The following is a 27059-nucleotide window of genomic DNA, read 5'->3' on the forward strand; positions in this document are numbered from 1 at the left end:
CTCTATAATTTTTTAATAGAACCTTTTGTTCACCCCCAAACCAGTCTTACGATTGTGCTGCAAACTCTTTAACTATCCTATTAGGAAACTATCCTAATACTTTCTCTCATAGTTTTCCTTGCTTAAAATTTTCTGTGTTTTTCTTTCCTTTTACTCATATCTCCATAATTCCATGTTGTAATCTCCTCAATCAGTTTATCTCTGAGTTTTGTGATATTATCTGAGAATTTGGACACCACTAATTGATTATCTCATCTTCATAATTGTTCCGTGTACATTTGGTGCACTTGTTTCTTATTTCTTTATTAAGTGAGCGAGAAGGATCATGTTTTATGATCCTCATGTCCTCTGAATGAGGTATATAAGGAACTCAATTAATATTCATTGAATTTGGGACTACCAATTTAAAGCATTTAAAATATGGAGTATTTTCTTCAAATTGTAGCTTTACTGGTAATAAGAGCTTGATGACTTTTATAAACTTTTACCTGATTTCGTTGATTTAATAATAATATGAACACAAATACTTTTTCGGTTATTTTGGACTTTTGTTAAGATTTTGTTTTAATTTTTCCTTCATTCAACAGATATTCATTGTTTGTTCATTATGTGTCAGTAGTGCCAGGCTCTGGCATTACAAATGCAAAAATAACATACATGGTCCCTTTACTCATGGAGCTTTCAATCTAATGAAAGAGATGGCCATTACATAGATAACCACACAAATAATTTTAAATAATTTTAATAAAAGCAAGGAAAGAAAAATAGAGGGTATATCATGAAAGCATATAACAGAGTGACTGGCTTTAGGCTGGGGATATTGTTAGGAAAAGTTCTCTGAGGAAGTGATATATACAAAACCAACAATTTATCACTAATTGTTATGATTACTTTCCAAGGTATGAGTTTTTATCCCTATTTTGTAGATGAGGAAATTGAGGATTGAAACTTGTTGAAGAACTCGTTTTAGTAACAAGTCTAGGATTCAGGCCCAGAACTGTGTGACCACAAAACCTCTTTCCATGCAGGAAGGCGCATAACTCTAAAAGGATGATGGAGGTTGTGAATGATGGGGGAAAAGGCTATAGACAGTGTGAGTTAGGGAAAGAAGGATATAAAAGGAAGGGAAACGTTATCTAATTGTATGTTTCAAAGAATTGATTTGCTGTCAGGTAAATTGGCTTTGACCTTTATAGATCTTTGCTTCCTTACATATGGAATGAGGGTGCAGAATTGTATAATCTTTGTGGTTCTTCCGACTTTGAATCTGAGGACCTTTCGCCATTAATCCACTCATTAAATATTTACTGAGCATATTCTGTATGCCAGCCTTTTTCCATGTGTTGGAGATGCAGTGATGAATGAGGCAGGATTCCTACCTTGAAGAAGGGAGACAAATGGCAACACTCCTCACAAAGGCAGAACGATTGGATATGCTCCATCATAGAAAATCAGAAAGTTTTGATTGCATACCTTGGCAGCAGTTTTTAGGAAGGGGAACACTTGCCACAACCCTGGATCTAAACAGAGACAATGGAGACCAACTCTAGGGGGAAATAGGACCCACAGGAGTGTGGCAGAACAAAGGAGGAGATTTCATATGACATGTCTACAATATTGTAGTTCTGACCATCATTTCAGCTGAACTGTTCGGGTTAGTCTCTTTTGATCTAGAGGAGACTATTTGATCTAGAAGGGACTACATGTAGTGTAGAGCTTAGGACCTAGGGCAAGCTATAGTGTTTCTTTCACCTAGAATAAAATTAAATATTCTTTAATCTGAAATGAAAGAAAAATCCCAAAATATTCAGTAGAAGTCGGAGAAAATTAGCTATATTACTTTGCTCTGAGGATGTTTCCTATATGATTACAGTGAACATTTATTCATTATTTACTTTGTGTTAGGCCCTGTTCTAAGAATTCTTGTCACATGTTGATTCATTTTACTCTTACAATAACTTTTTATAGTAGTTTATATCTTTATTTTACAGATGAGGAAATTAAAACATGATGAGTATAAATTAGTTGTTCAAGGAACACATTTATTAAGTATCAGAATTGTGGTTCAAAGTCTTACAGTCTGGTTCTAGAGGCCCAATTTTAATCACCATAATATACTTCCTAACCAGATGTACTTTTTCTGGGCTACTTATGTGTTTGTTTAGTTTCCGTGAATCTCAAGTCCAGTCCAACACAAGGTGAGGGAGCTGTTTTATTTCCTCCTGGAGCTGATCTCCCTGGTTTCTGTTTAGATCCGTGGTTGTAGCAAGTGTTCCCCTTCCTAAACTGCTGCCAAAGTATGAAATCAGAAATATTATCCTAAAAATAAATTATCCTAATAATAATGAGTGTTGGTCAAAATTCCATTGATTGTTTCGCTCTGTGAATACCTCGCTGTACCACTGTTCCCACACCAAGGTACTTATTAAACTTTTTTTGTTTTGTCTTGGGTGCATTGTCTAGGAATCGAACCCAGGTCTCCTGCATGGAGGGCAAGCATTCTACCACTGAACCACTTAATAAAAACTTTTGTTAATTAATTAACCAGTCAACTGAACTCATTGCCACCCCACTGGAGAAGTAGAGATAAAAATCAGTGAATTAAAAATGATTATTTAAAAGCACACATTTCAATGAATTAATTTGTAAGTATTAAGCAATTCTAACTTAATATGGAAGTATTAACTTCTTTCCCCAAACATTTTCCGAATGGCAGATATACCTAAAGGGCAGTGTGTATTGCTTATGTCATGATTATGAGTGTTTATATTGAGGTCCTCTAAGATTTCAATATAGTTTCATTGAGAAGTAATTTATATTAAAATAATTTTTCTTACCCAATTTTTTCTGATAAGAAGAGAAAATTCTCCCTATATAAAGCAGGCCCATGATTTCTTTGTATGGGTGTCTTTTTCTCAGAGACAGAATATTAGATGCTATTAACTTTATTCAGAAAGTACTGTAAGTCTTGTTTTAGCTTGGCAAGTTTCCAACATATCTTACCATTATGTGAAGGGCAGTTTTTAAAAGTTAACCAGAAGAACAATGTGATATTTGTAGTGCTCATCCACTCCTGATACCTTAAAAATTTCCTCCTTATAACATACATTCCTATATACCAAGACGGAATCTATGTCCTCTCTTCCCGGTCTTCTGGATCATATTAGTATTCGTACTTGGAAATAGTGATTAAAAGCGTCCAAAATTTTCTAGGACTCAAGTTCCAGTGTGCATCAGTAGTATCTTAATGGAACATTTTTGGCTAACTTGACCCTTTTCTGTCCTTTCAAATCTTCACTGATGTTCTAGCAAACTGCATAGTATTATTAGAATGACCCACTTCCATTAAAGAAACAGGGCTAGCTGATAATGGTAGCCCAGGGAAATACCAAGATGTTACTCTGTGTTTCTCTACATTTAGCTTTTTATTTTTAATTTTTTTGATAACTTTTAGTCACAGACTTAACAGAAGGTTCTATGCACAAATTACAGTATGTTCTTGAAGTGGCTTCCAGAATATTTAGCTGAACTAAATGTCCACAGTTCCTCTCCCATCACCACCACTCTCTACCCACTTTGTGGGCTCCAGTAACAGACTGTATTCAATTGTCAATGATAATTTATTAACTGGTAATAACCATCTGTTCTAGCCTCCTTGAAAATATTATTTAATGTAAGCTGCTTTTTCCAGCTAAGGCTTTTCACTAAGAAGTGCCATAAATGGTATGGTAAAGTATTTTAGAAAGTTCTAACTTTGGATGTTGGTAATACTTCAATTATAAATCAGGTTTTTCTGTTCCCACTTATGTGACACTTTAACTTTCAGGAAGCTTCCTTAAGATATGAGATATATGTTCTATTGCATTTTGTATTGTATTTCTTAGAAGAAAAATACACCTCTAAAGCTCTTGTAGTCTTTCCTTTTGTGAGGCAACCATATCTAAGTTATTTTTCTGTCTTTCAATGTCAGCTAAAATTAGCTACCATAGGGCCAGAAAGAAAAGTCTAATATAGTTCACTTGAAAATTCGTTGTGGAATCCTATTGTGTAAAGCTCTTAGGAGCAGTCAGTCTCCTTTTATCTTGAAATTAAAATCCCTGATACTGAGGAAATGTTTTCAATGTTCAAAAACATAACTCAACTACTTAAAATCGTAGATTCGAAAACTGTAGGCCAGGATAGAAGATCCGACTTTCTCAGGATTGCACATATGCTTGGCAATAATCTAGGACTTATGATTCCTAGGCCACAAATTGGACAGCAATTTAAATGGACAAAATTTTATTTTTTAATCCTTTTGTTTGTTTGATGTTCTTTGCCCTACTCTTAAATCATATAATATATTGCTCATTTAATAAACAATGCTAATTGACCAGCATTTATTTTTCTCTTTCTCTATCAGTAAAGCCAGGTGTCCAAATATTGTTTGTAGCGTGGAACGTGTTCCTATCTTGAGAAAAGATTTTTTCAATTGACAAGAGAATGATAGAGGAGGAAGGAAGCCATTTTAGATAGAAATATTAGTCAAAAGACTGAGTAATTGCCCTCTCTTTTTGTTGCAGACTATCAGTCTCCCGGTTGGGAATCCCTGTGGGTCTCCAGAGTGGGACCAGGCACTTCTGTTTCCACTGGGTATATATACTGTCAATTTTCTTAGACAAGAAATTTCAAGTCCTAAGAGCAATAAACTGAAAATCATACAGCCCCGGATTACTTCAGAAAAATTATGTAAATGCCTTACATGATTTACATATTAACAAAACAATATCTTCCAAGAAGATTGTTTCTTCTTAATACTTTCCATCATCACTAACAATTCTGGAGAAACAAATGACCCAATAGTGTAGGGTTTGAATTGACTTAATGCTTGCCAAACCAACTGTATAAAAATAATTTACATTAATGTGTAAATTGGAATTTATAAATGACGGATTTTAAATTTTACAATATTTTCTATGTATAGTAAACTCCTTGCAGTCCAAGGAGTGCTTCTTTTTGCTTTTTCTGTCTCTCTTCATATACCAAATAATTGATCTAGACTTCTAGCACATAATTACCCTCTTTCATTCACTGTTTTATCACCTATTAATCCCTCAAAACACCTTTGAAAAATCTTTTCCTTGATATCTTCTCTGCTCCAGACAGGATTATGTACACCCCCTCTGGATTCCTACAGCATCATCTTTCTAACTTTATCATGGCACTTAAATTCCTATATTGTCTTTCACAGTAGTCTCCAAACTTCTTGAAAGTTGCTTAAGCAATAAAGCATTTAGCATCAACCCTCTTATTCATCTTTGTACCTGTACTAGTTTAACATTATTCTAAAACATGGTAGGCACCCAAAACATATTTGAACAAAATGAATGGGTAAATTTTATTAATTAGTGAGCTTCATTGCACATCTTAGTACCTTTTGTTCCAATTCTGAACTAGTGAAACAGATACATCCATCACAGTTCAAAAGTCTTTCATGAAGGACACTATGCATGATAATTTTAGGCACACCTAAGGCTTTATTATAGACTGATTTTTTTTGTTCTGATAACTGAGTCCAGACTTTTTGCCTTAGCAGGCTTCTCTGTTAAGAGCACTCTTTGGCAAAAGAAGAAGCAAGTCTTTGCCAACTTTTTCCTGCTGAGAAAGGAGGAACAGACGGGAATATTTAGGGAGAACTGTGGCTTTGGGGTTACAATTTCTAAGCCAGTTTTTATAATAAGCCTCGATCTAAGTTTTTTACTCCAATATTAGCTCACTAGGGAATTTTTTTCCTTACAAACCTTGTGAAAATTCATTGAATTCCCCAAGTTTGCAAAAGAATCCTGAACCAGGAGTCAAAACATGTAGTTCTTACCCCAATTCCATCCTCTTAATAGCTGAACTTGGTAAAGATACTTACACTCTCTAAGCTTCAGTTTATTCGTATTTAAAATGGGGATAAAACCATTGCCTACCTTGTAGGGAAGATAATGTGTGTATGATTATTAATACATGTGCTTATTATTAAACCTCATTATAAACCTAATTATTAAACCTAATGATTAACTACTTTAAACTTCATCTGTAATTGAAGGATTGAAAAGAAATTCTAATATCCAGATTTTAGATGGACAAAGTTATTAGGTATTCAAATGTTATTCTGTGGATTCATGTAAACATAAAACATATAACTGTGCTTTGTTTTTAAGACTCAGTAGCTCCCTCAAAAACCCTAAAGCTCTTCCCTACTCTGGTAACAATCTTAATCAAAAAGGTTGTTCTCTCAAAACTGTATTTTGTATCTTTGGATAATGGCAAGTTTATTGGAATCTGTATTTGAAATAAATTTGAATGTTACTGGAAACCAGCAGCAGTAATTATATCCTATTTGATACTGGGAAATGCCAAAAGTTCTGGGCATTCTGCAAAGATTTTAGGCTGTAGTGGTTACATTATAGAATCTTTCTAAAGAGCTCTCATACAGAATACATGCCACAATGCCAAAGCAATTTCCCTTGTGTTGAGTACTTTTGCTTTTTGATTTTTAATATCGTGTTTAAAGCAACCATATAAATCACCAAGAGAATATTCCTCTTCTATTGATTAATAGTTTTAAGTAGTTTGAAGGCTTTTACCACAAACCTTCCATCAAGATGCTTTTAATTAACTAACAATTAAGAGATGTAAAGCCAGTCACTACCCTTTTTATCTAGAACAATACTTATATGGGTGGATTCTACTTGTGAAGATACCAGGATTACTTAGCAACATTAAGAGAATAGTTCCCTTAAAGCTAGATGTAAGCAAAGTAGATTTTTGTTTGGTTTAAAATGTATTTTCTCTTTTAATTATGTCAGGTCTCAAATTCCAAACAACAACTGAGTGAAATAGTTCTTTGTCAGGTTTGATTCATAACTCAAACAAGGGGAAAACTTCTTTCATTCCTTTTTGTGAAAGAGACAAAGTCCACCTATGTACATTGCCTGTGAATCTTTATAAGCCCTTTGAATTCAAAGGAAATTGAGAAAACACACTCAAGAGAGCTATAAAATCAATTGCATGTTCCACAATGGGAATCTCACTTTGTCTTCTTTTGTAAGTCTGGATATCTGTAAAAGTATTATAAAGATAATAAATATAATAAGGATAGACCATATCTGTTCTTACCAATTTTTAATAAGAAAGAATGCTATCACCTTATTTCAGTGGAAACATCTAAATATTAAAGTTAATGTATGTTTATTTTATCCCTAAGAACAGCTCTTTCAAAATCTTTCTACATCAGTGTAAAGTGAACTTAATTAATGCCCTCAGCACTTAACATATTCCTACCTAGTCACAAGATTAAATGCAAGTTGAAAGGAGCAACTGAATGGTACTTAAATTTTGTCAAAAAGGTGTATTTCATTAATTAGTAGTCAGTCATATGCTTACAGCTCTGCTATTAGGAAGTAAAATTTAGCTACCATTTATTTATTTCTGCTTCAATAATAATTTTCCAGCTTTAATGTAGTGTTCAGCATAATTTAATAAAACTGCAGTTGGTAGATTGATTATATAAATACACTATTTAAAATACATTCTCTATCATTAAGTTATATTTGAAGGCTGTGGCCTCATCTGGGGATCCAGATAGGAATAGTATTCACAGGTAGCTTATATACCCACTTATCTAATATATGGAGAACTATATATGGGTGAGGCCCTAGAGCCTAGAGTTCTAAAAACCCCAAGAATTCTTCCCTATTTGAAAGGTTTCGGTCTGGCAAAATTCAATTTAACAGATATTTATGAAATGTCTAGTATGTGCCAGATACTGTGCTTAGAAAAATGAATAAGACATGATTCCTAGTCTTGGAGAGCTTGTGTCTAGTCAAATATGGAAATTTATAAGCAGACAATTGCAATATAGTACAGTGTGTTATGACTGTGCTGAGGCTGATGATAATTTTGAGTTCTGTTTTCAGGTACATATATTTTTTAAATATATATTGTTAATATCAATAATAATGAGTCTATTTTTATAAGTGGGTTCTACTCTTATAAAGCATTCCTCTTTTTCTTTAGTAACATTTTTTGTCTTAAAAGTCTTCTTTCATCTAATATTAACGTAGTCACTTCAGCTCTCCTATCATTACTGTCTGCATGTTAGAAATTTTTTTCATCCTCTTCATTTCAGTTGATTTGTATCTTTGAATCTAAGGAATGCCTTTCACAGGCCAAACATATAGTTGAATCTGTTTCTTTTATTTTAATCTAGTCTATCAATCTCTGTTTCTTTGATTGTGTTTAAATATTTATATCTATTACAATTACTTATATGCTCAGATTCATATATTCCATTTTGCTATTTATGTTCTAGGTCTTATGTCTGTTTTGTGTCCTTCTTTTGAGTTGAATAGATCTTTTCTAGTGTCTCTTTCAATACCCTTGTTTTTAATTAATTTATTATTTTTAATAATGATGTATGGATTGCAATATACATCTTAATTTATCATAGTCTACTTCACATTAATGATAATGTAATTCCAGTAAAATACAGAATCTGTGCTTTAATTTGCTTGGATTTAATTCTGCTTCCTCTCCTCTCTGTTCTATTGTTTTCATATATATTAAGTATATATGTATAAAATAAGCCAGAATACAGTTTTATAATGATTGCTTTATGAAATTGTCTTTTAAAGAAATATATAAAAATGAGAAGACATGTATTTATGTTTTCTTTTATATTTACTATGTAGTTATCTTTACCTGTTCATGGTAACAAAGAGTCACATCTGGTCTCATTTCTTTTCAGCCTGAAGGACTGCTTTTAGGAATTATTCTGAGATAGATCTGCTAGCAAAACATTCTCTCAGTCTTTATCTGGGATTGTCAGTATTTCACCTCCATTTTTTAAAGATTGGTTTCCTGGATATAGAATTCTTGCTTAACAGTTTTTTGGGTTTTTTTCCTTCTTTTTTTTTTTTTTTTTTCTTTTACCACTAAGAATATGTTATCCTCTGGCCTTCTGGTCTCCATTGTTTCTGATCCAAGTTAGCTGTTAATCTCATGCAGTTCTCCCTATTTTTTAAGTTATTTTCTCTTGCAGTTTTGAAGATTTTCTCTTTGCCTTTGACTTTCAAGCATTTGACTATTAGTGTCTAGATGCGTATTACATTGTGTTTATCCTACTTGATGTTTGCTGAGTTTCTTGGATGTATAAATGAATGTTTACCATCAGCTTTGGAAAGTTTTTTCATTATTTCCTGAAAATGTTTTGTTTGCCCAATTCTCTTTCTCTTCATTTTCTTTGCTCCCATTATACATGTATTTATATGCTTGATGTCACACAGGTTTCTGAGGCTATATACAATTTCATTTTTCTTTCTATTCTTCAGATTAGATAGTTCCCATTGATATGTTTTCAAGTTTGCTAATTTTTTTTCTTCTGCTAGCTCAAATATGCTGTTCAGCCTCTAGTGAAGTTTTCAGGTTATTGTACTTTTCGACTTTGAAATTTCCATGTGATTTATTTTCTAATTTCTATTTTTTATTGATAATCCCTATTTGATAGGTAATTTCCATACTTTAATTCTTCAATTATGCTGCTTTAGTTCTTTGAACACATTTGTAATAACTTCTTTGAAGTTTCTGTTAATTCTGTCATCTGAGCTGCCTCAGAAAATAGCTTCTGTTTACTACTCATTTTCTTGTGTATGGATCATACTTTTGTCTATCTTATTTTTGAAAATTGGACATATTAGATACTATGTTATAGCAATTATAGATTCCAATATACCCAATCATCCTCCATGGATTTTTGTTCTTGCATTTTTTTACTTGCTGTTAGTCACTTGCCTGAGCTAGTTCTAAAGAGTTTATGTGGGACAGCTATCAATACCTCACCCTCCTCTGATGGAGTAGATGCTCGTTGGTTTTCACAGGTGTCCCAGTAGAACTGCTGCACCACAGAAATGGAGGGAAGGTTAGGGGCAGTCCCAGGCTACATTACCATGGTCTCCCTCTATTGTTAGATGAGATTCGGTAGTTTTTCTTGAATCAATATTTCTTAACTTGTTGCATGCTTTTGGTCAATTTCAAAAGTCAGAAATGGTTATTTTTGACAATTCTCTTCAGTTTCAACGTTGATTTGGGGGGAGAATATTTGCTAAACTCCTCACTCCACCATTCTACAATGAATAATAGGATAATGATAATAATAATGATGGCAATGATAATGACACTTATAAGGTACTAAGTTACTCTTCCAAATATTTTGCATTTACTAATTCATCTAATATTCTCAAAAAGCTTGTGAGATTGTTATTAACCCTATTTTACAGGTGAGGAAACTGAGGCAGATGTCTCCCAGCTAATAACTGAAAATTAAGCTCGGGCAGTCCGGCTCAACAGAATCTGTGCTCTTGAGCACAGCGCTATACTCTCTTACTTGATTTAATACTCATAATTTATGTTCATGAAGTAGGCACAAATGGTATCTTATTTTACTGAGGACAAATTAAGACTAAGTAACTTCCCTAAAGTTACAAAGCTAATAAGCGGCCAATTTAGGATTGGCTTCCGTATCTCTCTGAACCTAAAGACTGAAATGGTAGCCAACATATTATATATATACATACACATTCAAGATCTGCATGGGACCTTTGGACGCACAGAAAACCGGCATTAGTACAACTGTCACATATATATGTGTATGGGTATTTCTGGGAGGGCTAGGGAAAAGAAAGCAGGATTTGTGGTAGGACTAAATAATGGAAGGCAAATTGAATAATGGAAGTTATTTTGGAAGTGATGTCACCCAGGATTTTGAAGGATAACTAGGAATTACACAAGAAAACATGGAAACATGAGCATCATAGCTGGAGGGCCATTAAGAAAAGGGTTAGTATGGTAAAAGTATGATTTTAATTTCCTATCATCTCATCTCTTCCCTGCCCCACCAACTGCTTTCCATCATTGATACTTTCCACCCAAGATATTCTTATATAACTAACATTTATTTTACATGCTTAGGGTGTTAATATAATTCATTCAGTTTAATGTAACTGAGTATTTATGTTATTACCATTTTGGAACTTCCTGTTCTAAAAGGAGATTAAAAAAAATAAGACAGCAGCACCTCTTATGTTTAACCACCTACAGTTTGAAGCTAATACCGTCAGCTTCCTAGCTGGCACTGTGGTGGGACACATAAAAGCCAAAAAAATGAGGATTATACAGGGGAAGTGTCCATAGACAGAGAGATTTGGCTCATTCATTCACATCCCAGGACACCCTACTGTGAGATGTCAGCTGTTGTAGTGTCCACAGCTTGTCTTCATGACCCCTCTAAACTCCCAGGATCTAGTATGAAAAATGATGATTAAAGATAGAAATATGGGCTTTTTTTTTTTTTTTTTTGCACTTTTTGGTTACTGCAGTTTTCTATTTGGTCCAAGTTAATTGAATTTAAGGATGGAAAATAGGGCAACTCAAGTCCTCTGGAGGAATATTGATTGTTATATAATTTTCTAGCACAATAGTCCTAATCTCCTCCACCAACAAGTCCCCCCCCAACACACACCCATAGGCACATTGATTTCTCTTTAAAGAGGTAAAAACACAGAATTTAAATATGTCTACTTTGGGTTTATAATGACTCTTATTCTGAAAGCCAGTGGCAGAGCTGGGAGAAACTTTAAAATAATTGTAGTTAACATTTTTGAGTGTTCACTATGTGCTAAGCCCTAGAACTTTACAAAATTATGTCATTCAACCATGCAACCCAATTAGGTAAGTGTAAGTATTACCCACTGTCTTATTTGCCAGTGCAGCTGTTATAAATACCACAGACTAATAGGCTTAAACAACAAGAATGTATTGTCTCACAGCTTTAGAGGTTAGAAGTCCCAGAATCAAGGTGTCTGCAAGATCATACCTGACCTGAAATTGTAGTGTTCTTGTAATGACTTGCTGGCATAACTCAATTTCTACCTCTGTCACATGCTCATCTGTCTCTGCAGCGTCCTCACTCCTGCTCTGTGTCCACATCTCCTCTGCTTATCAGGACTGAAGTCATATTAGATTAAGGACTACCCTAATTCAGTGTTGATTCATCTTAATAGGATCTTCAAACGTCCTATTTACAAATGAGTTCACACCACAAATCCACGGATTAAGATTTGAACGTGTTATCATGTAGGACATGATTCAGTACACGACACCCAAATGGTAAATAGGTTCACCAAGGTTGAGGGTGGTTGAATAACTTACTCAGAGTTCTACAGCTAGAGAAAAGGCAATCAGATTGTGAGCCCAAATAATCTGACTCCAGAATCCTAGCTCCTAACAACTGTGCTAAATTTTTATTATACTAGCAGGTTGAATCTTATAAAATTGTCCTTTTGTAAGCCAAAAATAGTCAAAATTCAGCAATTTCACATGATTCAGTCCTCTATTATCTCTCACTTTTAGACATATGCAGCATAATATAGTAAAAAGGAACCCCAGATTCATAGTCCCAAACCACCAACATTTACTAGATGAGCAATCATGGACAAATCACTCACCATCTCTGAACCTTCCACTCATCTATAAAATGAAGATAATAGTACTTTCTACCCCTGCAGAATTTTTATAAGGATCAAATGCAATAATGATATAAAATGTAGCATATAAATGATTACTACTGTTAGTGTAATCTAAAAAAATCACAAATGGACAACTTGATAGCTTATGATTTCTATTTTTTATCAACTATAGGCAGAACAGATGCATTATTAAGAATAAGCTCCCTGACATGGTTCTAAGGTGTTTTGAGAAAGAAGACATAAAATAAAGAAAAAGAATGCTTTCCCTTAGTTTCTGATCAAGAAAGATCAATCTGACTCTTTTTTTAATAAGCTGCCTAAAGCATTTTTCCAGAATCAGATTAAAAAAAACTTCACATGATCTTGATGAAATAACAAATGAATTAGCGAGGAGATGTGACTCCACAGATCTTTTCTAAGGTTTTGAAGATAGTGGCATTCTTTTAAAATGACATGAGAAGAGATCATATAATGCAAAAAATGTAGGGATAGTCACTCAATAAATATTTGTTGGTTGATGGATTCATCTCAAAGGCTTTTGGAAGGGTGACCTGTATTGAGATGAAAAGGAGACAGCTTATTGTTAGTAAGGTTTGAGGTAAAATGATCAGAGAGAAATCAAGGCATCCCCCACTTTGGAAACTGACAATGGAGGGTGGGAATTTCGAATATAAAAATTTTTGTCAAATAAGAATGCTTTAACATAAATTCAGTTGATTTATTTCTTTAATAACTAGGTAATTACTATAAGCAAGTAATTATGGTAGGCTCCAAAACAACAACAAATATTTAGAACATGGTGCCAGATCCAAACAGGTGGCCAGTGTTTTAGGAAAGATAAAACACAACCCAAGGAGCTGGACACAAGGAAGACCACAGTATAGTAAGAGAGTTATTGTAAGTGACCAGGGAGAAAAATAAGTGTTTCAACTTTAGACTTCCCTTGATCAAACACCAAATCCTTCCCGTCTTTCCTCCCTCCTTTTAGGCACTCACTTATTAATTTATTCATTTGTTCAAAAACTTCGTATTGAATAAGATAGTCCTATCTTCATGTGGTTAATGACTGTGTAACCTTGGAGAAGTTGCATAACTTAGAAACTCAGTTTCCTCAATATTAAAATTAGCTTTAAAATGAATAGTGCTCAGGATTTTTGCAATTATTGGATCAACAGAAGAAAGCACCTGGCATGCAGTAGATACTTAACAAAGATCAGTAGTATAATCGAAGTAGTAGCAGCAGCCACGCAGCAAAAGTAGGAGTAATAATTATTATTAGCATTTTATTGGGATTATAAAGAGAAGAATGATGATTTTCAGTGGTTAATAAGAAAAATCTTTTGATTTTATGGGAGATAATGCCCTTGGTTAACGGTAATGGAAGATTCCCCCATCTCTCCAAGAGAATACAGCTCCACAAAAGCAGGGGCTTTGTTTTGTTTACTGCTGCATGCTAGGACCTAAGGCGGTAGCTGAGAAATTCTGGGCATTCGTGGTTATTTTTTTTTAATGAATTGTGATTTTGATAAGTACAGACTGAGGAAAGACATTTAGGCCAGAGCTTATGACAGTAATAAGGACACCAAAAGGGAAAAGTACTTTATATAAGTTTAGCACAGTTACTTGGCTAGAAAAGGTTTTTGGAGATAAGAACCAAAGTATGTGGCTGGAACCTGTAGGTCAGGACAACTAATGGATGATCTGCAATGTTCTTCAAGGATAAAGAAAAATGATTTCAAGCAATGTAAGTAGCAAAATTACCTGATAAGAACATGCTCTTTAGGAAGATAAATCTCAAAGAACAGGAAGAATAGATTAATATTGAAAAACGATGAAGGCAGGAATATTTTTAGGATTTTATGCCCATAGTCTTGAATAAGTGATAAATAGGGGCTGAAGTAGAATGGTGGGTATTGATAACAAATGCAAAGGACATACATGAAAAAGGATTGCCTTAGAAGAAATATACAGTAGACTATAGGAAACTGTATAAGATGTTCAGTTCTGCTTGGGACCTATTGAGACCTATGTGATACTAAAGTGTTTACTTAGAAAATTAAAGCTGGGTGAGCAGATAAAAACTCAGGTGCAGATTAAAGAACAATAAGGAGCACATCTTAATGCATGCACACAGCTGACAGGAGGGAAAGAACTGGCCTAAAAGGAGGAGACAGAGCAGTAGGAAGGAAAACAAAGAAGATGTGTACCAGGTGATAGGACAGAGGCGTTTCAGGTGATGGAGAGCCAGTGGTGGAGCGGAAACCATTGATGATCTGCCTCATGCTATATGTAGTTATATTGTACCCAAGTAAAAGGTAAAATACTCTAGGCTATCTGCTTACATCATCATGTTTGTGAATTTTTGCCTTATTCGTCAGCACTCGCTTTGTTCTTGTTTCTCTAAATCTTTTGGCTATGTGCTTTTAGCTTTTTATTCTCTTGATGACTTTATTTGCAACTGACAAAATGGTTTGTATATGAGGGTAGTGAAATTAGGGACAGAAATCTTGTATATAGTGATATCTTTAAAACCATTGATCGGTTGTGTTCTTAATGTTATATATGGCTCTCAGAGAGCAGGCTTAAGCTCACGGAATAGTGAAACCCATAGAAAAATACAGCCTGCATCAGGCTTCGGCCAGTGGAATGCAGTGAAACTACCTGTTATTTCACTATCTGGCACAGAGTGCAAAACAAGGGTACAAAGCTTGGAGTAAAAATGTGCCATTTCTAAATTTGAGGCAAATTCAGTTCTCTGTCTTTATTTTTCCTTCATTATTGAAGGCTTTAATCAAGCCAGCTAGCTATATATAAAAGGCTTTCTCTCTCTCTCTGTCTCTCTCTCTCTGTCTCTCTCTCTGTCTCTCTCTCTGTCTCCCCCCCTCTCTTTCTGTCTCTCTCTCTCTCTGTCTCTCTCTCTCTCTGTCTCTCTCTCTCTCTGTCTCTCTCTCTGTCTCTCTCTCTCTCTGTCTCTCTCTCTCTGTCTCTCTCTCTCTCTCTCTCTCTCTCACACACACACACACACACACACACACACACACACACACACCTTCTAAGCCATTTTCCTTGATTTCCCCTGACAGAAATATTGGGAAAGTTTCATCACAATTTTACAGATAAAAAGTTACTGAATTAAAAGTAAAATAATGGTTCTAATTAATCAAAAAAAGCATATGGTAATTATTGTCTATGGTCACTTGTCTAGATTGAAAGTATTTTAAATATAAGGGATTAATAACAGAGGCAGGGAAAAAATGGAAAAAAATGTTCAAGAATGGAACAGATTATAGGATGCTGATTAACTTTTTCTCTATTTTGTAGAACCTATGATTTAGTAGGTCACTGAGATTAGAAGTTTGTTTAATTAAAGTTAGAAGTTTTAACTTGAAATCATAGTTACTGACAAATACAGGTGAGTAATGGGAATCATGCTCTTAGCAAAATGAGACCCTTATCTAAGAATATCAGTAATTATTCTATAGCTGTGTGAATGTTTATTAAAAGTAAGAAGTATTATGACTATCTTCTCATAAAACTGTATATTTTTAACCATTCTCATAACCAAATAATATCCTTAAAATAATCAAATATATACCTTAGATTAAAACAGGTAGTCTACAAAATTTAAGGAGAAAATCTGTTTACTACCAAGCATTTAAATGAGTAATCCCAACACACAAATGTGTATAATATATAACAAAGATGAATTCTAACAGCTTTAAAGTAACGGAACCGGTACTGGAATTCAGCTCTTATTGATTGCAGAATAATTCCTAGCTTTTAATCACAGGCTTTAATTTCTGTGTGATAATGCCTGTCAGCATACAGAAAGGGCCCATTATAAGGCAGTAGAGATATTCTTAGAGGGGACATTAAATTAAAAAGGTGATAGACCGTTTATTTGTGTGCATGCAAACCTCCAGGATTTATCTAATGTTGTTCTCCTCCTGATTAGAGCTCCCATGCCAGCAGATTGACTCACTTTTTTCATTGTTTGTCATCCATTCAGTTAAAAGTGATTAAAAATATTAAAATAATGAGCATAGCCTTCACCAATCATTCTTTCTTTTGGATAGAGGTAGAGCAAAACTCTGTTACCTATTTTTTTCTTTAAAGATGAAAAGCTATTTCTCATTTTCCCCAGAAGCACTGAGATCTTTGAGGAATAGAAATGGGGAAGATACTTATAGTGATGTCCTTGAGTGGAGTCAAGGAGAGGAGATAGTGTTGCTAGTCAGTTTCCTTCTTGCTGAGGAACTTTACAGATGGAAGAGGAAGAACAGGGTGGAGAGGGATATATGGGAGAACTACCAGCTGGTAGGATTATGGTTTTCTGGTTGGTATCCTTGGAACAGAGAATACTAGAAAAACCTGTTATAAAATTTGGTTAGGTGTACCTTGATCAAAGTGACAGGAAAATTAAAATATGATTTAAGCAATAGATGGGGGAGTAAAGCCCTGAAACCAGAATGTCAGAGCTGGGAGGGAGCTCAGAGATCATCTGTATGAGAAAATTGAAGCACCATGAACTTCCCTGGGTTATCCAGTGTGTTAGGGCATAGACTCAAGATTGAGATTCAGCTTTTGTGGCTCTGAGGCCAATGCTCTATACAGTAGAGCATTCTGAGGTGGTTAATTTTGCTCTCTCTGCCTCGGTGGGGCCTGTCTCTATCCCCACCCACCTGACGAAAATCTGCCCATGGACACATTCAGCTCCTACCACCTCCTCTGTGAAACCTTTTCTGATTCCCACCAGGTGAAATTGCTTTTCCTTCTCTATGTCATCTCTACACCCACTAGTCTTCAGGTATCTTTCCAAGTACCTATATCACTTGGTCTCATGTTTCCTTTTATTCGTCTCCCTCCACTGGACTGAATTCCTTGATGGCAGGAACCGTATCTAAATCAGCCTTGTATCTCCAAGGTTTATTGTGTACCTAGTACGTAGTACTTAGTGAGTGTTAGATTAATGTTTTAATTTACTTATTGAGTATTTAAATTAGAAATGACCAATGCATACCTGTAAAAAAAAATCTTAAATGAAGAGAGCAGTCAAGACATATTTCATAGGAAATGATAGCAATTGTTAGGGACTGCCTATGGTTATTTAAAGATGGAGAAGTGTTAGATGTCAGCTCATTAATTTTGGAGTTCTCTGGAAATCTATAAACATTTACAGATAGGGAAAGATGATATGATATAATATGAAGCTTTATGAAGGTGAAGAATTGGGAATGGAATGAAAGAGGCATTAGGAAAATGTGTTAGGCAATAACAGAACAACATAATGGCCAAAACTGAGCAAGAGTGTATTAAAAACTAAATTGTAAGAGTGAGCAGACAGAAAAGCTGCATGGTAAAATTCTGAGTGAAGGCCACATTGACCTCTTGATTTGGGAGAGAAAGCCAAACTGATACATAAACCCAAAGAAGTGCATCTTAGAGGATTCAGGAAAGAGATGTTTGGGTTATGAAATGTTTTCAGTGGTTTTTGTACAAGAAAAAGTGTTCATTTGCTTACTTAGCAATATGCTATATTATTGGAAAGATAAGCAACCATTCAATATGTGATCAAATAAATTTTGTGTTCCTTATAATTTTGTTATCCATGACTAGCAATGATAGCTCACCATTGATGACTTACTATGTAGCAGACAGATACATTTAGTTGTCCCAACAATTTCATACATTTCGTAAAGTAAGGTCTGAGATGTTAGTTGTGTTTGGGGTAATAGCTAAAATATCTGAGGCACTTAAGATGTGTGCTAAGGATTTTATATTGATTGTCTAACCTAAGATTCACAAAGACCCCTATTGTTAGTACCATTCTATGCATTAGGAAAATTGAGGTATTGATAGATGAAGAAAATTAAGCACATTTACATGCCTCATAAGTATTGGAACTGGTATTCAAATCTGTGAGGGTTTTTTGTGTTTTTTTATTTTTCTGGAACCGTGTTCTTACCTACTGAGCATTAGAGAGTATACCTAGGCTACTGAAGTATAAGAGGCAGTGAAGCATCGTAACATATGTGCTGAAGAATTCCCCAAGTAGGAGGAGTGACACTAAGGAAGAGGAATGCAGTTGAGTGACGGTGTGTGTATGTGTGTGGGAATTATATTCCCATTAGCAACCAGTGTCTTCTTTGAGAATATCAGGTTTAACCACCAAACAAATCTCATTTAGTGATTGAGTCGATGATTTGCATATTTGCTCATTCACATGGCTGTTGTACATCTGTGTACCAGGCACTGTGCCATATGCTGTAGCCCCATATGAATGGATACAGAGGACATGGTCCTACCTTGCTCTGAGAGTGGCAAGAGACTATGAAAACTAGAGATCCTGGTGTCCCAGCCTCATCATACTCCTCCCAAGTCCGGTGGCAGCTTCATAAGATTCAGAGATAATGCTTATTTACTATATCATAATTACTTATCATAAGGGGCAGAATTAGTGCATCATCCATCATATTCTACATTTGTAAGGAATGATATCTAAGAAGTAGATAAGCAAGAAATAGAACTACACAGAGCATGCTTGTGGTGACAGCAGGGCAATGGCTCTCATCCACTACCGTGTTTTGTATATTGACTGTCACGTTTCTGTGGCACTAATAGATGTGCGTTTGTACTCTTGTTAAAGACTGTATGTTTCTCAAGGATAGGGGTCACATCTTAAAATATATTTTTTTCTCAGTACCTATCATAGGGTTTGGCACATTGTACATGCTCAGTAATTGTTTATTGGATTGAAATGTGTTTAGTCTAAAGAAGCCAACACTTTGATATCCCTGTTTTGATACTTTGTTATAATATGTGATAAGACAGGGATGTATAAAAATTCACTTAACTCGGAGTTCAAATTGCTATTAGCTTCAAAGTAATTACAAATAGGGCCAAGAACAAAAAAAATTCAAAAAAATCAGCATTTAGAATTCCAGTTAAAGAACAAGCAGTAAAACATATAATAGTCCACATGTGTTATTCATGAAAAGCCTCTTTTCAGGAGATAAAAATGCACCTCCAAATCAAATTATGTCATCATCCAGCAGGTGCTTACTATAGCACAGAATTTAAGAAAAAAGGCAGTGAAATTAACTAAAGGCTGCCTGAGAGAAGAGAAACATGTAAAGCATCCAAAGTCTATGGAATTAGGAATTTAAATACTGAGTCTGAATTTGAGTGGGGTGTGGGTCACTCTCTTGAATTAGCTGCCATATGATGCCAGGAAGGCTGCATGCCCAGAACAGGGGAGCACAGTGTGTGGCATCAGTTTGATTTTCTGGCCACCATAGAAAACTACCAGCTGTCACCACGGAGTCATTAGGCTCAGAAAAATCAAGCATTTGAAGAAAAACAGATTTATCAGAACTGGAAAATTCAATCTACCTTATCAATCCTCTGTTTCTATGAAAATGACACTTTTGTCATCCAGGGGAAGAGGAGCCTGTCAGTGATGGTTGGGGCCAGAGTTGGAATAATGGGGATCCCATCCATGCAGCTGTCCAAACCCCAGACTATCAGGAGCATAAAATCTTACCAGGTGCTTAAATATCAGGAAGTATGAAAAAAGAATGTTTTTGCCAGAACTTTTTTTTCAGGAAGAGAACTTGGTGAGTTGAAAGGCATATGTTGGTAAACTGATTGGGGTGGAATGAGTCTACCACCACGCGGCTTCAAACAAGAGTGGATTGTCACAGGGCCCCCCCAGAAGATGATGGGAGCCATCAGCAGCACAGTTTTGCTTTTGCTGAGTATGAATACACAAAATTAGGGCCAGGGGTGAATTACTGATACTATCACTTGACTTTTCACCCTTGATAACCAACCAGTCCTCTAAATAAATATGGACCAAAACTATTTAAAGACTATTGTACTGATCTGAAAAGGCACTACATTTTTACAATCATTACAGCCTACACTTAATGTATTTCTGATTAAAATGGAGGTATTTTGGTTCTTTTTTCTATTATACCTTTCCCCAAAGTCCTATAAAGGGAAGATGTAGAACTTCTTAGGGATGCTTAGGGAAGAATATAGATTACCTTAGTGAGGAGAAAATAGATACTAGGATTTTTCAAATGTCTTTTTGGAGCTCCCACACTGGCTTTTGTGGTCACATGGTTTAAATGGTCAATTAAAAGCTGAAATGTGGCCTCCCCTGAGCCAATGTTTACCGTTCACTCTTTTTTAATTTCACTAAAGCCCGTTGTAGACATGGAATGCTTTCTTTTAAAAATAAGGTTACATCCCAGCCGGAATGGCATTATCTCTTCTTAGGAAGAAAGCCTAGATACTATTGAATTAGGCAAATGTGCTTATTTCTTGGGCTGAAAACTAAGGGCCCATGGAATAGATATAAGCCTTCTATATTTCACCTAGCTGATGGGGTAATTTTGGAATACCAATTAGGATATGTGTATGCAGTGCTTCTAGGATCTAAGAGTCGGGTAATGGGATCATAGAAATGTGAAGTAAAGATGTCGATAGACCACGACCGTGCAACATATGCCACTAGAATAGTCTTCTCTTTTAAAAAGTACATCCTAACAATTTCTTACAGCCTGAGCCTTTCGATGTTTATTATCAGAGGCTTGTTTTCTTCCCTTTGAAGTTGTTTTTTTCTCCCCAGTTTGCCACACTTTAATAATGTGAATGGCTTTGCTCTAGAGAAGCACTGAAGCAAAGAAAAGCTTCACGGAGCCATACTGAGAGAAAGAAACATATCACATTAATTCAGCTTCCCTTCTGTCCTCCCTCTGTCAACTAAAGAAAGTTTAGAAATAAAAACACACACATCAATACAGAAACACACATATACAGGGGGGTTGGGGTTTTGTAGTTTACTTTTGCATGCAAAGAACAAAAGCTTCCGTGAATCTGCAAAAGCTTTCTAATATCATCAAGTCCTCTTCTATGAGTCATTAAGTTGCTGAGACCCAGAAAATCAAATTTAGTTTAGGGCTGTTTGATACTGTAGTAACACAGTAAAATGCGATTTACCAATTAGCTCATGTAATTAGAAAATCAGAAACATGCTCTGTAGTGGCTGGTGGAGACACAAAAGTAAAATTCCTTGTCTTTATTGTTCTTGGGAGCTAACAGAGCTTTCATGCTTTATATGGCTTAACATTAATTTTGATTATAGTTAAAACTATGTCATTAGTTTATGCTGCTATGTCCATTCCTTGTGGATCAGAATCCACAGATAACTGTTTTTATAAATCAGGAAAGCATATTAATTGTTTAGCTCATTCATTCATTCATTCATTTATTCACAAACACACACCGTTTTCTTTCTTCAACTCTTTCTTGGCACACTCATACAACAGGGCAATCTCGTCCTTGACTTTTACAGCCCTCAATCTTCCAGCACTATGCTTAATTTTTTTTCTCAAGAGAAAAATAAACTGAAGTTAGAATCCTACAAAAATTATGGTTTTGTAGAATTAAAAGTAATACTTTTTTGGCTGATTCCTAAATGCTAATGATATTGCCAAGACTCATATAAGGAAAAAGAACCAATATGGGAATTTTCTTGCTCAAAGATTTTGCTTGTCAGAGAACTCTATGATAGATAATAATGGCAATTGAATATTTATTATATTATTTTAAAGTAACTCTTCATACAGTCCATATGCACATCTAAGGCATGTGTTATAAGTAGCCTGTCTACATATAAAATGCATTTAACTCCAAGTTCAAATCAATTCAACTGTTGGTTGGGCGGTTAAAATGGTTTCTCATAAGGAATTTAAAATATGTCCTACCTACATTGCTCTTTATTTATTGTTACTAGAAGTACATGGTCATGGTTAAACAGTTTGGGGCTTCCCAATAAATATAACGAGAATAAATGGGGATGAATTACCTGAGCTTGCTCTGTTAAAGCAAAGGCATTCCTTATCTGACGTAGTCATTCTTAATACTATTTTATTGCACAAAATGTCATATTTTAGCATTCATTCATAATATTTAAAAAATATTAGGCAGCTATTTCCCTTTTAACTGTAAAATTGTCCTTGATGACTTGTTCTTTGTAAACTCAAAATACGTATTTCTTATTTATCTCCCACCCCAAATAATCGCAAAATTCTAAGGAATGCTTTGATCCCTTATTATTTTTGGTAGAGTCTCATTTCTTACATATTTTAGAATATTTGAATTATATTTGGCTTTCGTGAAAACACATAATCATGAAACATCAAGACAATGTGGCATTTTTTATAACCAGAATGAAAACCTAACCCTTATGCCTTTTTTAAACTATGGCTATCTCCCCACAACAGGTATTTTATGGCTCTCTCTCTTTTTTCTGATTTACAGGTCAATGGAACAGAAATTGAATATGAATTTGAAGAAATTACATTGGAGAGGGTAAGAAAAATCAATTAGCCCCTATTTTGCATTTCATATTCTGTATCCCAATAGGTTGTCTTGTAAAATTATGCAATTGTGTATTGTAACCTGGAAGCTTCCCACAGGACTCATAGTAAGAATATTAATGAAATGGTAGAGGGCTTGGAAACAAGCAGACCAAATAACCTGAGTGTTCAGTGTGTAAATTGTATTGCCAGGATTTGGAGCAATGAACGAGAAAGAGATATTCAATGAACTTGTGCAGTACTTTTTAATACGTTTTGTCATATGTTTTAAAGATATTTTATACAATATAATCATTAATGTGCTATTAAGACCATCAAAACAAGTTACTCTACATTTCTTATATGGTTAAAAAAAATTAGTGAAGGATTTAAAAAACATCACAGTAGAGAAAAACAGAGCAAATGTGCTGGTAGGACCTTGACAAAGACATTTGACAAATTAGGGAAACTAGATACAACACAGCCCTAGTATATACGTAACATATATATATGTTAGGTTAGGCCTAGTTAAGGTTTTTTGGGTAATTTTTAGTTTCTTCTTTTTTTGATATATACTACCTAAGCTTTCTATAATCATTGTGTATAGTAGCTTTATAATAAGGAATTAAATATATATATATAAATTTATGTAAAGATATATAATTAAAATTATATATTTAATTAAAAATTAAATCTATACATTAGGAAATTATATTAAATTACACTAAGAGTAGTATTCTAGTAAGATTGTTAATTGCAAAGAAAGATGTTCTTGTCTAAATTATAATACTAAGTAAAAAAAAGCAAGTTATAAAATGGTATTTAAAATATGATCTAATATGCAAATAAAGTATCACATACGAAATATACGTACATATAGGCATAAAGCCTAGAAAGATATACACCAAAATGTTACAACTGATTAAGCCTAGTTAAAGTTTTTTGGGTAATTTTTAATTTCTTCTTTTTGTTGATGTATTTTATCTAAGCTTTCTATAATCATTATATATAGTATTTTTATAATAAGAAATTAAAATATGTTTTCCTATGCCATCATTCAAGCTGAATTAAGACTTTAGATTGCATTCAAATTTGTGTCTCCTTTTCAGTTCCCTGATTATTAGCTCTTCTGACTCGGGGAATTTGTTGGTTTCAGCCTAATTTTTATTGAGTATGAGTGGTTTTAAAAGGAAATTTACGTTGAAAGTTAAATGTTAGGCAGATGGGTTATTTAAAACTCCCATTATGAACACTTATATAATTTTAATGACATTCTAAAAGGAAAAGAAATTGAGATTTATGAAAAATTAGCCCAAATGCAAAAGAAGAACGTATTTCTCCTTCTAAATCATTAACCTTGCATCTAAGACCAGTTATATGATTTGTGGGGTGTGCCATGTAAAATGTGAATGTGGGGCCCTTGTTTAAAACTTACTAAGACTTTCAAGAAAGTGACAGCCTAGCATGAAATCCAGCCCGGGACTCTTCTAAGCACAGAGCTATGTAGACCCATGAAGCTGGTCCTGTTCCCTACCCCACAAAAGCACCTTAAATAAAAAACAATTGAGTTATATTTTATTATAGGCCGAAAATATGTAAAAAATTTCAGTAGGAATCAGACACCTGAGAGTTCTATTCTAGTCTTGATTCTGACCCTTTCTTGCTACATGGTTTGGAGCAAGTCTTCTCACTTTTCTCATTTCCTATCCTAGAGTCCCTGGCCATACTCTGCATCTTATTAACATTAACAGTACCCCCTCTAAAACTTTCATGTCAAGTGTCATATTCTCCCAACATCACCTCCTCTGTTTCCTTGTTTATTCTAATTCCTGTACTCCAAAATTTTTTCAATCACATTGAGACCTCTATTCATTGATTTCACCACTCCCCTAGCCCCACCACCAAATCTTTTATAATTTTATATCCTTACTTCCCTCCTCAGCTGGTATATATTCCCTGCCCATCCCTCTATTCCTCCCTGTATATGCCCAACTATTTTTCTCCTCTCTCCCTTTTTGTGCTCACCCAGCAAAACCCCAGCTGGTTAAATCAGCACCTGCCTACTCATTACTCTGCTAGCACCTGAGCAACTGAACATGGCTAAAGAAACGCTCACTCTTCTCACTTAAAATTTATAACTGTTGATCTCCAGTGACCCTCAAGACTTCCTGGCAATTCTTTAGTAAAATAATTCTCTGGAACAACAATTTCACATCATTTTTTTTTCTTAAATCTCAAAAAGAAAACACCCCCTTTCTCATCCTTATTCTCAGCTGTTGGCCTCCTTTCATGTGTCCTTGAGAAAATCCAAGTAATCAAATGAAAACTATCTCACTTTCCTACCATTATGAGTGTTAGCACCCCATTACAATGGAGCAATGTTCCCTGCTTCTTTCTAAGGCCAACTGTTCATTTGTGACCTGGACTCTGTACCCTCTTCTCCATTTAAGGACTTGGCCTCTGCAGTTCTCTCCTCTCTTTCCTGCAACATAAGTTTTTCTCTTTCCTTTTACTGGATAACTTTAATACGGACATGATGTAATCGCTCTCAATCATCTTAAAATAAAAGAAGAAGAAGAAGAGAAAGAAGGAAAAGCTGACCCTTAACCCAATGTTCCCTTTCTAAGGCCTCATTTCTCTATTGAGTTTTATCGAAAATCTATGAAAATTACCTGTTTTCTTTGACTCCACTTTATTACCTCATTTTCTTATTTTAACCCATTTCATGTTTTCAACCCCACAACAGCCCTAAATCATTCCTGCCATAATCAATGACAGGCTCCATCTTGCCAAATCCAACATCAGTTCTGTATTTGATACAGTTTTCATTCCCTCCTTCCTCAAAAATTTTCATTTCTTGGCTTCTGAAACAAGACACACTCCTGTTTTTTCGGCACCTCATTGACTGTCCTGCATCAGTTTCTTTGCTGGCTCTCCTGTAAATGCTGGGGAAGTCCAGAAACCTAGTGTGTAGGCCTCTTCTTAATCTCTGTACATTACCTAGATGATCTCATCCAAACCCATTCCTTTCAATACCAACCATGAAGTGATCCTTCCTCTGAGCTCCAAATGTGTAGCTGACTGTCCGGTTGGCATCTTAGTTATTATGCTCATAATAGAACCCATGTTTCCCTGCACTTCTTCTCAAAGCTGCTTTGACCCTTTTATTCTGTATCTCAGTTAATTTATTCTATCATTTTCCTTATTATCAGGCTAAGACGTCTAGGAATTTTGCTTGATTCCTCTTTTTCCCTTATCATGCATGAGTAGGTTCTACTGGTACTACAATAAAAATACATTTAACCATTTTCATCTTGCCACCTGCTTTATAGAATCTTAGACTAAAACAATATCATACCATGCCTGGACCACTAATAATATCTTGTATTTTTTACTCCACTATAATCTGTTCTACAGACTATGGTCTGTTGTCCTAAGAACAGCCAGAGTAATCTTTTTTTAAGAAACATAAACTGGGTCATACCATTTTTATTCTTAAAACCCTCCAAAAGTGGTAAGGACATTTCAAAAAAAAATCTGTACTTGTTATAATAACCTATAAGGCATAATAAAATTTGACCACTGCTTGTCTTTCCATTATTTATGTCCTCACCATCAATTCCTTGCAAATTTCCTCTAGCCACACTGACATTTTTACTCTTCCTCAAAAAAGTCAAGCTTTTTCCTATCTCAAGGCCTTAATATATGTGATTCTATGTGCCTGGAAAAATCTTCCCTCAGATCTTTACATGATTTGTTCTTCACTACACTAAATATCTGCTCCATTGTCACCTCCTCAGGAAAATTATCCCTGTCCACCCCATTTGAATTAGTATTAGTGTCCCCATCACTCTTTTCCCCTATATACAGTGTAATGGATTGAGTGGCAAGCCCCCAAAATATATGTCAAAATTCTACCCCTCGTACTTTTGAATGAGGCTTTATTTGGAAAAACATCTTGGCAGATATAATTAAGTTCTCAAAATGAGGTCATCCTTGATTAACTGGGTGGCTCCCAAATCCAATAGCTAGTGTCCTTATAAAAGACACAATAGAAGACACAGAGAGAAGAGGAGAAGGCCATTTGAACACAGAGGCAAAGAGTGGAACCGCCAGAAGCTGGGAGAGGCAAGGAAGGATT

The 27059-nt window shown here is 34.9% G+C and overlaps 1 protein-coding gene across 12 annotated transcripts in view; it reads left to right on the forward strand.

Moving 5' to 3' along the window:
• DLG2 (discs large MAGUK scaffold protein 2) overlaps positions 1–27059 on the forward strand; it is a 2206106-nt gene that overhangs the window by 1491331 nt on the left and 687716 nt on the right. For all 12 annotated transcript variants that reach the window (XR_013156681.1, XR_013156683.1, XR_013156682.1 and 9 more), the window contains one exon: positions 22881–22931. Coding sequence is in view for 9 of the 12 variants with exons in the window: in XM_077113416.1 (XP_076969531.1) it covers positions 22881–22931 (51 nt within the window). In the remaining 3 variants the exon portion in view is untranslated. The remainder of the gene's footprint in view (positions 1–22880; positions 22932–27059) is intronic.

The sequence above is a fragment of the Tamandua tetradactyla genome, chromosome 8 (genome assembly GCF_023851605.1).
Source record: "Tamandua tetradactyla isolate mTamTet1 chromosome 8, mTamTet1.pri, whole genome shotgun sequence".
Classification (NCBI taxonomy): domain Eukaryota; kingdom Metazoa; phylum Chordata; class Mammalia; order Pilosa; family Myrmecophagidae; genus Tamandua; species Tamandua tetradactyla.